Source organism: Cinclus cinclus, chromosome 5, assembly GCF_963662255.1.
Source record: "Cinclus cinclus chromosome 5, bCinCin1.1, whole genome shotgun sequence".
NCBI lineage: Eukaryota > Metazoa > Chordata > Aves > Passeriformes > Cinclidae > Cinclus > Cinclus cinclus.
Genome location: NC_085050.1, coordinates 1,823,770 through 1,837,041, shown reverse-complemented (window position 1 = coordinate 1,837,041; position 13,272 = coordinate 1,823,770). Strand labels below are relative to the sequence as shown.

Here is a 13,272-nt window from a genome sequence, read left to right as displayed (position 1 = left end):
ATTCCAATTCCATGATTCCAGAGGAAATTTGGCTCCCAGAATTCCATTATTCCAGAGGAAATTTGGCTCCCAGAATTCCACCATTCCAGCGGCAGTTTGGTTCCCAGAATTCCACGATTCCAGAGGAAATTTGGCTCCCAGATTTTGAATTCCAGCAGGAATTTGGTTCCCAGAATTCCAACTCCACAGTGCCTAGGAGGGATTTTGGCTTCCAAATTCCTCCAGCTGCTGTTCCAGGATTTTTGGGAATCTTCTTCTCCTCCCCAGGTCCTCACCAGGCAAAACCCTCTGGATTTATGGATTTTCTTCTTTTTTGCCTCATTCCTGGTCTTTCTCACTCTTTGGGAATATTCCACTGCCCATGGAATCATCACGGAATGCTGGGATTGAAAGGGAACCTAAAGATGATCCCTGGTTGCTCCAAGCCCCCATCCAACCTGACCTTGGATATTCCAAGGATGGAGCAGCCACGATTTCTCCAGAAATCCAAAGAAATCCTTCCCTAAAAAACTCTACAGGAGTTCCTTTCCCATCAAATCCTGCCGAGAGAAAAAATTCCATCCAAACCCTTCCATTCCCAACTTCCCAAATTCTATCCCAACCTTTTCTCACTCGTGCATTACCACCAGGAAATCCTGGAAGAAGAAGGTGATGGAGCAAAATGTCCAATTGAGGAATTCCAAGCGCAAATCTTCATGGAAAAGAGAAAATCCCAAGGATTTCATGGATTCGAGGTCCAAGGAGGAGCCGCCCCCGATTTTGAATGGATTTAGGGAACAAAAGTGGATAAAAATACGGAGAAAATCCCATCCCTCGTGCTGGGAATGTTTCGAACCCACTTCATTCCAGATGGGCTGGGGTTGTGAGGATGGAGGAATTGGTTTCATTCCAAGAAATCCTCTCCACGTGGAACGTGAGGTATCGGGAGAAGGAGGAATCCCACAAATCTCCGTTATTCCGACAGGACGTGATTCCCAGTGGAAAACGAAGCCGGCTCCATGGAACATCCATAAAATCCTTCGAGATTTTGAGGATTTGGGAATTTAAAATCAAAAGGGAACAGCAGCGGGGGCAGACTCCGCCTATCCCAGAGCATAACTGGGAATTTTGCCCTAAAAAAAAAAAAAAATCCAAGACACACCAAGATTCTTAGGAATACCCGGTCCAAGCCATCCTTTTTTTTTTCTTTTTCCACTCAATTCTGATTTTTAATGTCAAAAAAAAAAAATCCACCTTGGTGCGACTACACCTCCTCATAGCCAACCCTGAGGATCCCACAGGAACATTCCCAGAATTCCTGAGGCTGGAAAATCCCTCCAGATCAGAATCCAACCTCTGACCACGTCCCTTCCTGCCCGAGATCACAAACGAGACCAAATCTGCCAAATTCTGCTGCTGCCCCAACCCCAAATTCCATGGACATCTCCACAAACTTCCGCCATTTTTTTCCCCACAAATTCTCAACGTTTTGAACCTGCCTGCTTCAAATTTTAAAAAAATGCTCCATTTTCCATAAAAAAACTCTGGATGCAGGTGGGAAACACCAAAACCTGTGGCTTCTGAACAACAACAACAAAAAGAACCTTAAGATGTATCGGAAATCTTTTCAAATCACATCCAGGAGGGTTTTTTGTTTTTTTTCTTTTTGTTGGTTTTCTTTTTTTCCCCAGGGAAAATTCAGCTCACGGAGCTCTGGAACGGCCAAGTTGGAGGAATGATTTTTGGATCGGCATCCCATATCCAGGTGGGAAAATCTGGGTTTTATATTCCAGTGGCCGGAATTCTCTTCCCACGGGTAATGAGGCGCGGTCAGATCCGAAACGAGTTGACCCCAGGGTGGATTCGAAGGATCCATGGGAAAAGGGAGATCAGCACCAGCAGCCTGAACTCGGAATCCAGCGCTGGAAATTTGTTTTTAGGTTCTTCAAGTGTGGGACAGTGAATTTTCTCCTCACTGGACATCTTCATCATCTTCATCTTCATCTGACGGTGCTCCCTGCTAACCCAGAATCCTGGAATGGTTTGGGTTGGAAAAGAGCTTAAATCCCATCCCATTCCCACCCCATCCATGGACAGGGACACCTCCCACAGTCCCAGGTGGATCCAACCTGGCCTTGGATAATTCCAGGGAATCCGGGGCAGCCACAGCAAATCTGGGAATTCCAGCCCAGTCCCTGCCCACCCTCCCAGGCAGGAATTCCTTCCCAAGATCCCAGCCCAATGTCCCCTTTCCCAGTGGAAGCCATTCCCTGTGTCCTGTCCCTCCACGCCTTGTCCCCAAGTCCAGCTCTCCTGGAGCCCCTTCAGAGACTCTGAGCATTCCCTGGAATTTTTCTCCCTTCTCCAGGGGAACATTCCCAGCTCTCCCAGCCTGGCTCCAGAATCCTGGGTGCAGCTCCAGGCTCTCCTCCGGATTTGTTCCAGCAGCTCCAGGTCCTCCTGACGTTGCCCCAAACTGGAGGCAGCTCTGCAGGTGGGGGTCTCACCTGGGCAGAATTCCCACCTTTCCAACTGCCCGCACTCTGGGATCAGCCCAGGACATTCGCGGCGTCTCATCCACGACACCCCAAGTCCTTGTCCCGGGGCTGCTCCCATCATTCTCTTCCCATCTCGGAGCTGTGCCGGGATTGTCCCACCCGTGCAGGAAAATCCCTCCAGGTGTGATCCCGGCGCAGAGCTTGGCATCACCTGCGCTGCTCCGATGGTGCCCGATCCCGGTGTCCTTGTCCCCGACGGAGACACAGAACGGCTCCGATCCCGATCCTGGGGCGGCTGCTCCCGCCTGGACACGGAGCTGGTGACAACTCCAGGTGCCACCATCCAGCCCCGAGTGGTCCATGCCTGAAATTCATTTCTCCAGGCCAATGCCACATGGGACAGTATCGAATGTCTGCAAGTCCTCGGGAATCGCCGGGAATCACCGGATCTGGTGGCTCTTCCAACCTGAAATCCCATCTGGCTCTCCCACAGGGGGACAGGGAATGGCTGGGAAGACAAAGCTGGAATGTCCAGGTCATCTCCAACCGCGCCGAACCGACTGGATTCGCCAAACCGCAGAGATGGAATTGAGAGGATTTCTTCGAACTCTGGAATTCATGGATACACCAGCTGGACGTTCCTTCATCACAGCTTTGTTTTTCTGGGATAAAACCTCCCAAACTCTTCTGGTTCTTTTGCACCAGGGCTGGTCCTGTGAGGTCTCCCACGTCCTCGGGAGACAAACACCAAACACTTCCCAAAGGAAGCGAATCCGGGCCAGAGCTGAAGGACAGGGAGCAGAATTGGGAGGCCGCAGTCGGATCAGGATTCCTGGGAACAAATCCCACCCCAGTGGCACCAGGACAAGATTTCAGAACCTCGAGTCCACCCCAAAAGCCTCAGCTGGAGCTGATTGGCCAACAGACTTTTAGTGACATTTCCCTCCTTAAACGAGCAAAGAATTCCCATTTAAATTAATTCCCTTTGTTAACACCCCCCACTTCTGTTTCACTGTTCAATTTTTACCCATTTTTATTTTAAATCAATTCCTTTCTTCCCACTTCCAGCTGCCCAACTCCCTGGCCCTCAGCGCTTCCTTGGGGGAAAGGATTTGGGAATTTCTGTTTGTTTTAACCCCTAACAAAGGTGTCCCCATTTCCAGTCACATTTTTCATTCGCCGCACAGAGCCTCAGATCTCCAGGATTTTACGGAATTACAAAAATCCCTGCTCCAAAACCTCTCCACACTTTGCAATTCAAGTACATTAAATAATTACTAATTAATTACTCCAGTTTTTAAAATACCACCTTCTCCCATATTTTCAACAGATCAAACCTCGGGCTTTTCCAGGAAAACCCACAGCTTCCAAAACATTTTTTATCTCTCAATATCCATAATTTTCTCCCTTTATTTTTTCCCTTCAAGGCTGACAGCCCGGCAGGATGAATGGACGCATTTTCCGAGCCAGCCTCTGGAATATTCAGTGTTGTCACACAGAGCAGATTTGAAAGATGAAACTTCGGGTTTTAAATGGGCTCTTTTGTTTGCAGACAGATTTTAGAGGAGGAGGAGGAGAAGGAGGAGGAAGGGAATGAACACACAGACATCTCCCCCACCCCAAGACATGATTTGAGTCCCCCACACACGACATTAAATATTTCACTCCGCTGCTCGAAGTTTGATTTGTTGTTGGAAACCCGCTGCAAAACCAGAAATCATTTTGATACTTAAAATAAGAATTAAAGAAAAAATAAAAATAAAAACAAAGCAACTCTGAAATGCAACAGGGAGCAGACCACGCCGTTACGATCATTTCTAGCACCATTCCCAACACTCAAACTTGGCGACACCAGCATCCCAATCCACAGAATTCCCAGGGAAAACAACCAGCGGCAGGAAAAGGTGCCGAGCACGCACGTTTAGGGAATAATCTGGGAAAGCCACTCACCTTCATATGAGTGCATTCAAGGTTACACAGAGAACACAAATGTGGGAATATTCGCGGCGACGTGGCATAGTAGTCGTTCATCATGGACGGGGTGGGCAGGCGTTTGTTCTTCTGGGAATCCGGGAACACGGGCAGCCAGGACGCCTTCACCACCCCGAACGGGGATTTGATGGGTTCCTCCACGGGCGGCCGGAAAGCTTTGTGGAAGGGTTTGTGTCCCGCCGAGGTCCCGCCGGCGGCGCCGGTCCCGGCCTGGGCGCTGCCGGTGTCTCGTTGCTTCTGCTCGTGTTGGCTGATGGCGGCCAAGAGCCCGGCCGAGAAGGGCGGCGACGTCATGGGCGGTAACACGTGCTGGGTCACGGGCGGCTGGACCAGCGGCGGCATCACCGGGGGCAGCATGGGCTGCGGCAGCGGCGAGGGCAGCAGCGCCGGCAGCATGGGCGGCAGCACCGGCGGCACGGGCGGCCGGGACGCCGGCTTCACCGCCGGCAGCGCGGCGGGCGCGGCGCCGCACAGCCCCGGCACCTTGGCCGGAGTTTCGGCCGGGAAAAACGGCGGAGCGGGCGAAGAGTCGGCGGGGAACGCCGGCAGCTTGATGAGGTCTTCGGCCGGGAACACGGCGTTGCACGGCACGTTGGGCGGCTGGGGCGGTGGCGGGACGGCCACCGGCAAGCTCGGCTCCCGCTGGAATTCTTCCCGGTTCTCCGCGCTCGAGCCCTCGGGATTGTAGACGCGCGCTTCCAGCGGCTCCTCGGGCAGCGCCTCGGGGTTGTAGGTGCGGATCTCCAGCGGGTCCTCGGTGTAGCCATACTTGCTGGCGTGGCCATAGTCGATCACTTTGCCCTTGACGACGGCGGCGCTCTCGCCCGCCGGCTCCTCCCCGCGGCTCGGAGCGTGCGGGCCGGGCACGGCGTGGCCCAGCTTCCGGATGCGGATCTCCCGCAGGATCCGCGGCATGTTCTCGGGTGTCAGCTGGTCGTCGGGGTAGCGGCTCAGCTCTTCAAGGTCTTCGTTGGACAACCCAAAGCTCGCTAAAATGCTGGAGGCGCTTTCGGGCGTGTAGCGGTTCTGGGGGTTGGAATTCTGCTCCAAGACCGGCGCCGGGCCGGGCGGTTTGGGCCCGGCGGTGCCGGCGGGGCAGGGGCCGCCATCCCAGCGATTGGCGCGCAGCTCTCCCTTCTGCTCCTGGTGCAGGCTGCTCTTCTCCTTGACCTTCCTGGGATCGGCCCTGTGGAGCGTGACTCGGACGTTGATCCTCTGCGATCCCGTCCACTGCAGCGCGTCCTGCCCAGAGAATCTTTGGGGCGTTCCTTGGGGCGTCGCGGGCGCGGCTTTCCTGGGCGGCCCCGCAGCGCCTCCGGCCCCGAAAGCTCCCGGGGCTTTGGTTCCCGACGGGTTGGGTCCTCTGGGCCTCGGGGGCAAGGTTCCTCTGGGGCTAAACATGGCGTCCTTCAGCAATGCCCGGCGGACGCCAGCGTGGGGAGGTGCCCGCCCGCCGCTGGCAGCCAAGCGCTGGAGAGCCAAGTGGGTCTTAATTTGGGCAAGCTGAAAAGGAGGAGGGCCCAACACAAAGGGGCTGGCAAGGCCAAGGTTCAGGGAATTCACAAGTGGTGCGAAACTTTCCAAGAACAACACAAAGCTGCAAGTTAAAAGACAAGGATTAGATGGGTCATCTTTTGGCATCTGCTCACAGCGGCTTCTAGGACGGGGAGAAAAGCAACCCGAGGCACGAAAGCGGGGTTTGCGTCACAGTTTAAAGCACTCAAAAGTCACACACGGGAAAAAAAAAACATGTTTTCTTCCACTGTTTCAAAAGGCTTAAATATAGAGAACAGGTGATTAATCAATGAAACAGGTGATTAACAAGCTCAACCCACCAAGGTGGACGTCACAGGGAAAACACAATCACTGGTGACATTTGCAACAGCATCGCTCGAAACCTGGCATTTCGCTTCTCGGTGAGAACAGAGTTTGGGTTTAATTACAATTAATTAATTTCAGGAGCAGTAAGGCAAAGCACGAAACCCTCCCTCCCCGTCCAAAGGGTGGCGAGGGATGAGTTGGAAGTGAAACCATTTAGGTGGAGAACTCCAACCAATTCCAACTGGGTGGAGCCCAGCCGAGGCCGGAGAGGTTTCCAGGAGGACACTCCCATGGGCGAAGAGCAAACCCTGCAAGAATTCACAGGGTGGGATGAGGCTGGAATTCTGTGGGTAGAAAAAGATCCGATCTCTCTGAGAGCTTAAACGGGAAGGGTTTGCAACAGAGAGGAGTAAAAATCGTACAGGAACAACCGAAAAAGAAAAATTCTACGCGCGAAAAGCACCGCGGTCAAGGGAAGAGGGGCTTGGTTTGGGTGAAATCACTGAGAATTGGGTGCTGTGAGGTGGGGAGAGAAGGTACAAACACAGGGAGAGGAAAATGAAACAGCACTGAGTTCTGGAGAGAGAATCACACGGGGCTTTGGGCCGTGGGACCTTAAAGTCCATCCCATTCCGGCTCCTGCCATTCCACACCTCCTGTCATCCCAGGGATCCTCCAAGCCCTGTCCAAGCAGGCCCAGGATGGAGCTTGAGACTGGGAAAACATCCAAGAGTGGCAAAAACTCCTGGTGCAGCTCCTCGGGGACCGGGCGGGAATTCTGCATTTAGGGCGAGGACAAAGCAGCAGCCACGACATCAGCGCGTTCCCAGCTCCATCCCCATTCCCAAACCCCAAACACGGCAAAAAAATAAATCCCAACCCAAGCCAGGAAAACTCCAAACCCAGGAATTCCTCATTTCCCCCTTGTCCATCTGTTTTCGCCTGGAACCGGACTCTTCTCGCAGCCATTCACGAGGTTTTCCAGGAATTTTCCAGAAGCTCCGCACAGAATTCCTGTGGCGTCGAGGTTCCCGTCTCGCCGATGTCATCGCGGGCTTTTGATTTCCGAGCTCGTGGGAGTTGAGTCCAGATGGGAATTTTTCCACGAGCAGAGGTTCACACTGAGATCACAGCTCAAGGAATAAACCGTACAGGGAACGACCAAACACAGGTGCAGGAGAGGAGGATTTTCCAGCACAATTCCTGGAGTTTGTTCCCATTTGGGTGTGAGGTTTTATTGGAGGAATTATTTAACTGGAACCCAGTACAAACTACTCGCGGCCCGGGAGAAACATGAATGCTCTATCAATCCTCTCCAAGCAAACAATAACCAGATTCCCACCAGACAGCGTTCCCAAAATTCCAGCCTCTCACCCACTATTCCTCCTCCCTGCACGAATTAAACCGGATTTCAACAGGAGCTGCACACGAAGCCAAGTTTGTTCCGCAGGGTTTCCAAACAAATGTGAATCAACATTCCCCGAGCCGCCTCCTGCCTTTCAGTTTGCGTTTCCTCCAGAATTCCCAGCACTGGAGGATAAAAACTCCCTGAGAAGGAACTGTCAAAGCCATCATGAAGGACGGTTCCATCAGGAAGGAGCTGCCACCACCAGGACAACCATGGACGGATCGGCAGAGCAGATCTGAAACACCACCAACCTTAATTCCACGGATCAGGAATCTCCCGACGGAGGGAAAAAACCCCAGAATTCCCATAGGATGAGTTTTTACCTCTCCGGGTACTTCCAGGGCAGCTGGGAGCAGGGAAGCTCCCACAGCAGGATCGGGAATGACAACTCACCTCTGCAAACCTCAGCTCGTCAGCCTGGCCAGGGATGGGATCCAGGCTGGGAAAGACTTGGAGCAACCTGGCTGATGGAAAACGTCCCCATCCATGGCAAGGGGTGGATGTGGATGGGATTTGTGGTCCCGTCCCACCTGAATCATTCCGGGATTCTACGAAGGGCTGAGGACAAGGAGCATCTGAGAGACCTTTCCAAAGGAAACGCTGGAATTGCTTCTAAGGAAACGCCAAGACAGAGGAAACAATGGTCAGCAGGTATCAGGGACGTCCTGATATCCCGACACCTTCCTCTTCCAGGCAGCTTTGTTTGGGAAGTGTCGGAGCCTCGGAAGCGCCGCTGCTGGGACAGGACACCACAGCAGGGACCGAGTGCCAAGCTGGGGCTGCGGCGACACCGAAAGGAAAGCAGAAGGAATCGTGGAATGGTTTGGGTGGGAGAAGAGCTTAAATCCCATCCAATCCCACCCCCGGATCAGGGACACTTCCACCATCCCAGGTGGATCCAAGCCCCCGTGTCCAACATGGCCTTGGACACTGCCAGGGATCCAGGGGCAGCCACAGCAAATCTGGGAATTCCAGCCCAGCCCCTCCCCGCCCTCCCAGGCAGGAATTCCTTCCTAAATCCCAGTTTCCCAATGGGAAGCCATTCCCTGCGTCCTGTGCCTCCAGCCCCGCTCCCTCTGCAGCTCTTCTGGAGCCCCTTTAGGGACTCTGAGCTCTTCCCTTTTCCAGGGGAACATTCCCAGCTGATCCCTGGGAACAGCAATCCCAGAATTTCAGAGCACAACACGAGGCCAACGATGCCTTCCCTGTTTTCCCTTCAACTTCCAGCCTCCATTATCCCAGAGTTCCCGATACAGATGGAGAAATGGGAAGGTCTGGATTTGAAACTGGTGTCTGCAGTGCCTGTGCAAGGCTCTGCTGCAGGAAGAGCCAGATCCAGAGCAAGAATTCCTGCACGGAGAAAAAGGGCAAGGAAACCCCACCTGCAACAGCACCGAATCCTGGGATTCTCCCAGCTGGAAAAAGATCTTTGGGATCATCGAGTCCGAGCTCTGCCCGACGCCCACCTTGGCACCGAGTGCCACATCCAGGAATTCCTTGGATTCCTTCCTCCAGGGATGGGGATTCCAAACCTCCCTGGGCACTCCACTGCCCTTTCCAGGAGGAAATTCCTGATGGTGTCCAACCTGAGCCTCTCCTGGCGCAGCCTGAGGCCATTCCCTGTTTTCCTGTTACTCCCGGGGACCAGATCCCAAATCCCCCTCCCTGGCAGGGAGTTGTGGAGAGCCACAAGGTCCCTCTGGAGCCTCCTTTCCCCCAGGAACCTCAGGAGAAGGTGGAAGCGGATTTCTACCAAGTTTTATCCAAAAGCAAATTCCAAAAGGAGAACTTCCTGCTTTGTCCCTATAAATAGCATGGAATTTTCTGGCTCTGTGCTAACTCCAGAGAAGATAAAACTGGAAGCAAAGCCAGGCTTAGAAAGCTGCTGCGCCTTTCCAAGAGCTTTCCAGAACTGACCCCGTCCACACGGATCCGACCCCGTCCACACGGATCTGACCACACGTCCAGCCCCAAGACCTGCATCTCCTCTGGAGACTCCCTGCTCTTCCCTCTGTTTGAGGGCAAAATCTTGGAAGGAACTGGATTTTCCTCCTCTTTCCTGTGCTGCCCTACACCATGATGGCATCCAGAGGGTGCCACGGTCCTTCCCTCTGGAGAATTCCTCATCCACAGCAGCCCAGACGTTCTCTCATCAAGGTCAGGGTTTGGGCAAGGCATTCCCAGCCCTTTTCCTGCATTTGGGAATTGTTTCCCGTGATTTGGGATCTCTGGGATTGTCACCTCCGGAGTGACACCTTCCAGTAGAACCCCAGTTCCAGCAGGAGCTCCTGCGTTTTCCAGCTTATCCGTGGGGTCCATCCGTATTATCCCACCATCCCAGGATCCTCCAAATCCAGCACAGCACAAGAGATCCAGGTTCTGGCATTCCAGGGTTCTGACATTCCAGCAGGATCACCCGCCCGCTTCAGGCAAAAAACAAACAACAACAACAAAAAAAAAAAAAAATCCCAGGATTTTAGAGGTGAAATTGTCTCCAGGCAAAATATTCCTCTGGGCCAGCTCCAGATCCAGCAGGATCTCGATGGGACCAGTGGATTTGGAATTCCAAGAGCCAGGATCACTGGCAACGTTCCAGTCACACAAGGGATCAGGAGCTGTCCTTGGAGGATGAGGAGGAAGAGGAAGGCAGAATGGGAACGGTCCTGGAGCATCTGGATAATGGGAAGGGGACAAATCCCAGCCTGGAAATTTGGATTTCCCAAGAAAAAGACAACAGCAAAGGCTGAGCTGGAACTGTAAAAAGTCTGAAGGAAGCAGATCCCAAAAATTAAATAAAATAAAATAAAAAACAGGAGCAAGATGGGAAAGGAAGCACTTGAATAAAAATATTCCTGGGATGAGAAAAAAAGCCAAGTGAAGTTATTCCTCCCACACTCCTGGAAGCCAAACTTGCTTTTTCCCACTCCTCCATCCCAGTTTTGCTCTGGAAAAGGACACTGCAGCTATGGGATATCCCTTCAGCCACTCCAGGAAAAGCCAAACTCAGCTCCCAAATCCCAAACAAAACTCCCAAGAAAAATTTAACTCCATCCCTACCCCAGCAGAACATCAACACCAGTGTAGAATCCATGGAAATATTCCCAATTTTCTGCCCCATCCCAGTCTTTGAGGCAGGAAGTTTCTATACAGACGCACCAAAAAAATAAAAAAATTAAAAATCAGGACAACCAGGAATTCCTAAAACAGGACCAAAATCGGGCATTTTAACACCAGGAATTGTCCTCAAATTCTACTTTCAGAGCAGCACCAAGTTGGATAAATCAATTTAAACACCAGCAACAGGCACCTGATACCATTGCTTACATTCCTGCCTAAAATTCCCCAAAAAAGCCCAAATTCCACACAGAACATTTAACTGATGGCAAGGAAGTAGGAAAATGGGTTTTATTTGCCTTCGAGCATGAAAGAGAAAAGGGAAACACCCACACGAGCTCCTTGTCTGGCAGCAAAAACAACCCCAATTCCAAAGTGGGGAAGGAAAAGAGGGAAAAGAAGGAATCCAGGTTTTGGAAAACCCCAGATTTGGATAAATATCCTCAATTTCAGCAGAATTTGGGGAAGAAAAAGCTGGGCTGGTCCCTTCCATCCCCACAGCACAGGGATAGATTGAAACGGGGGAAAAGTAAATCCATATGAAATTCAGGATATTTCTTGTCCTTGGAGAACTTTTTATTCCAAGGAAAATCATGAGCTCACATCAGATCCACCCTCTCCCATCCTGCCAGCAGCTGATTTAAGGTTTTAGATGTTCAGGGAAGGATCCCACAGCAGAGACAGGAGAAAAAAACCCCCAAACTTATAACATTTAAACATCAATTCTGGGCTGGAATGAGATTTTTCAGGGGGGGGGGGGTTGATTCAAGTTCTGAGTCAAAAAAAAAAAAAAAAAACCCCAAAAAACCAAAAAATCTTTCCGAAATAACAATAAAAAGAGATTTAAAAAGAAACAAAATAACAACTCTGGTTTATAAAAAAATAATAATTAAAAATAACATTTTGAGTTTAAAGTAACAGTAAAACCACCGAAACCTGTGCCTAAATTATATTTTAAAAGGTTAAATCCCCCAAAAGAGGAAGTTCCTGCAAACCACGTGATGCTACCGAGTTACAACACCCGGACTTAAGTAAAAATCTGTTTGGTTTTTTTTTTTTCGGTTATTTGACACAATTCTGCTCAATTATTGCCGTTTCAAAGCAAGGAAAAAAAGGGGGAAAAAAAAGAGGGAAAAGCATTTTTAACCCCAAACCACGAAGAGGTCCCTGAGGTCATGTCCAGGTCCCGAGGTGCAAAGCCAACCTGAGGCTGGTATTGTTCTATTTAGGCCAAATTTTTAATTTTAACCCAAAACAACAACTCCCAACAGCCGGCCCCCATTGTTTTAAGGTAAAAAAATGCCGATTTTATGGATTTAAAGGCCTGAATAAGGATTAAATTAAGGCTTTGCGTGTTGTTTGACGTGCAGGGGAATGGAGGGAGGACCAGGGCAGCGTTTCCCTCGCTTCAAATCGCCTAAAGCCGAGATTTTTAATTATAAAATTTAACTTTAAATCCGTGCCGGGTATAAAATGCGAAGAATCCGTTGTGGGGCTGCGGCTGCGCTGCAGGTCGGTGTTTACGGGACGGCTTTATCCGCGGGCCGGAAAATAAAAGGATTAACGATAAAGCGGTTAAAAGATAAGGAATAAAAGGAGAAGGGATTAAAAAAATAAAGAATAAACACCCACGGGCCGAAGCTCCTCATGAGGGCCCCTCACCCGCTCCCCCCCTCCCCTCACACACGGCCGCCATTACGCGCGTCCCCCTCAGCCCCCACCGCTCCTGGGGGCGGCCGCCGCTCGCCTCCTACCTCCGCCGGGGCGCAGCCGCCGCTCTCCCCCGCGTCCCCCACCGCCGGGACGAGCCGGGAGAACCGGGAAGGAACCCTAAAACAACGCCGGAGAAAGGCCCGGGAGCGGCGGGCGGAGCGCCGGCAGCGGAGCGCGGAAGGACACGGAGCGTTCTGCGGCTGCGCGGAGGCAGCGCGGATTGGGGGGGGGGGGGGGGGGGGGGGGCGCGGCGGAGGGAGTGGAACTGCGCGTGCGCGCCGTGTGCAAAGCCTGCCGCGGGGCATGCTGGGAGCAGCCTTCGTATAAAAGGACGGCGGCGGTGCGCGCTGCCTCAGATCGACGCTCGCGTCCGAGAGGTGCGGTTGGATGTGCGCTTTTATTATTGCTGCTTTTAGCTCTCCTGCGGTTATTTCTGCAATTCCCTCGGCGTGTTATGCGCTCAGCTATTGGCCCTGCTCCTTGTGGTCCCTTTGTTTCCTTGCCTTAAGGCTGCTGTGTGTAGCACGGCCTTCCTTGCCCTGCTGCTTGCACCTGGAATCGTGAGGGACCGGGAGCTGTTTGCATTAGAGCCTTAATTCCACCCATTAAATCCATCAATTCAGCATTTTAACCTTAAGAAGATAAGATCCGGTGACTGAGAGCGGTAGTTTTGGGTTCAAATTGGCCCTAAACTGAGCAGTATAAGAGTGGGGTTCCCATCTCAGTCTCCCTCAGCAGCCCCGGCCG

At 52.0% G+C, this 13,272-nt stretch overlaps 1 protein-coding gene across 5 annotated transcripts in view; it reads right to left on the bottom strand.

The window, feature by feature from the left end:
* ZNF638 (zinc finger protein 638) overlaps positions 1 to 12,580 on the bottom strand; it is a 51,318-nt gene extending 38,738 nt beyond the window's left edge. For 4 of the 5 annotated variants that reach the window (XM_062493895.1, XM_062493898.1, XM_062493899.1 and 1 more), the window contains exon 1: positions 4,428 to 8,516. In XM_062493895.1, coding sequence (XP_062349879.1) covers positions 4,428 to 6,110 — 1,683 coding nt within the window. In that variant the 5' untranslated portion in view covers positions 6,111 to 8,516. Of the gene's footprint in view, positions 1 to 4,427; positions 8,517 to 12,566 lie in introns of those variants that run through there. The other variant, XM_062493896.1, reaches the window with a different exon arrangement.
* Positions 12,581 to 13,272: the final 692 nt, after the last annotated feature.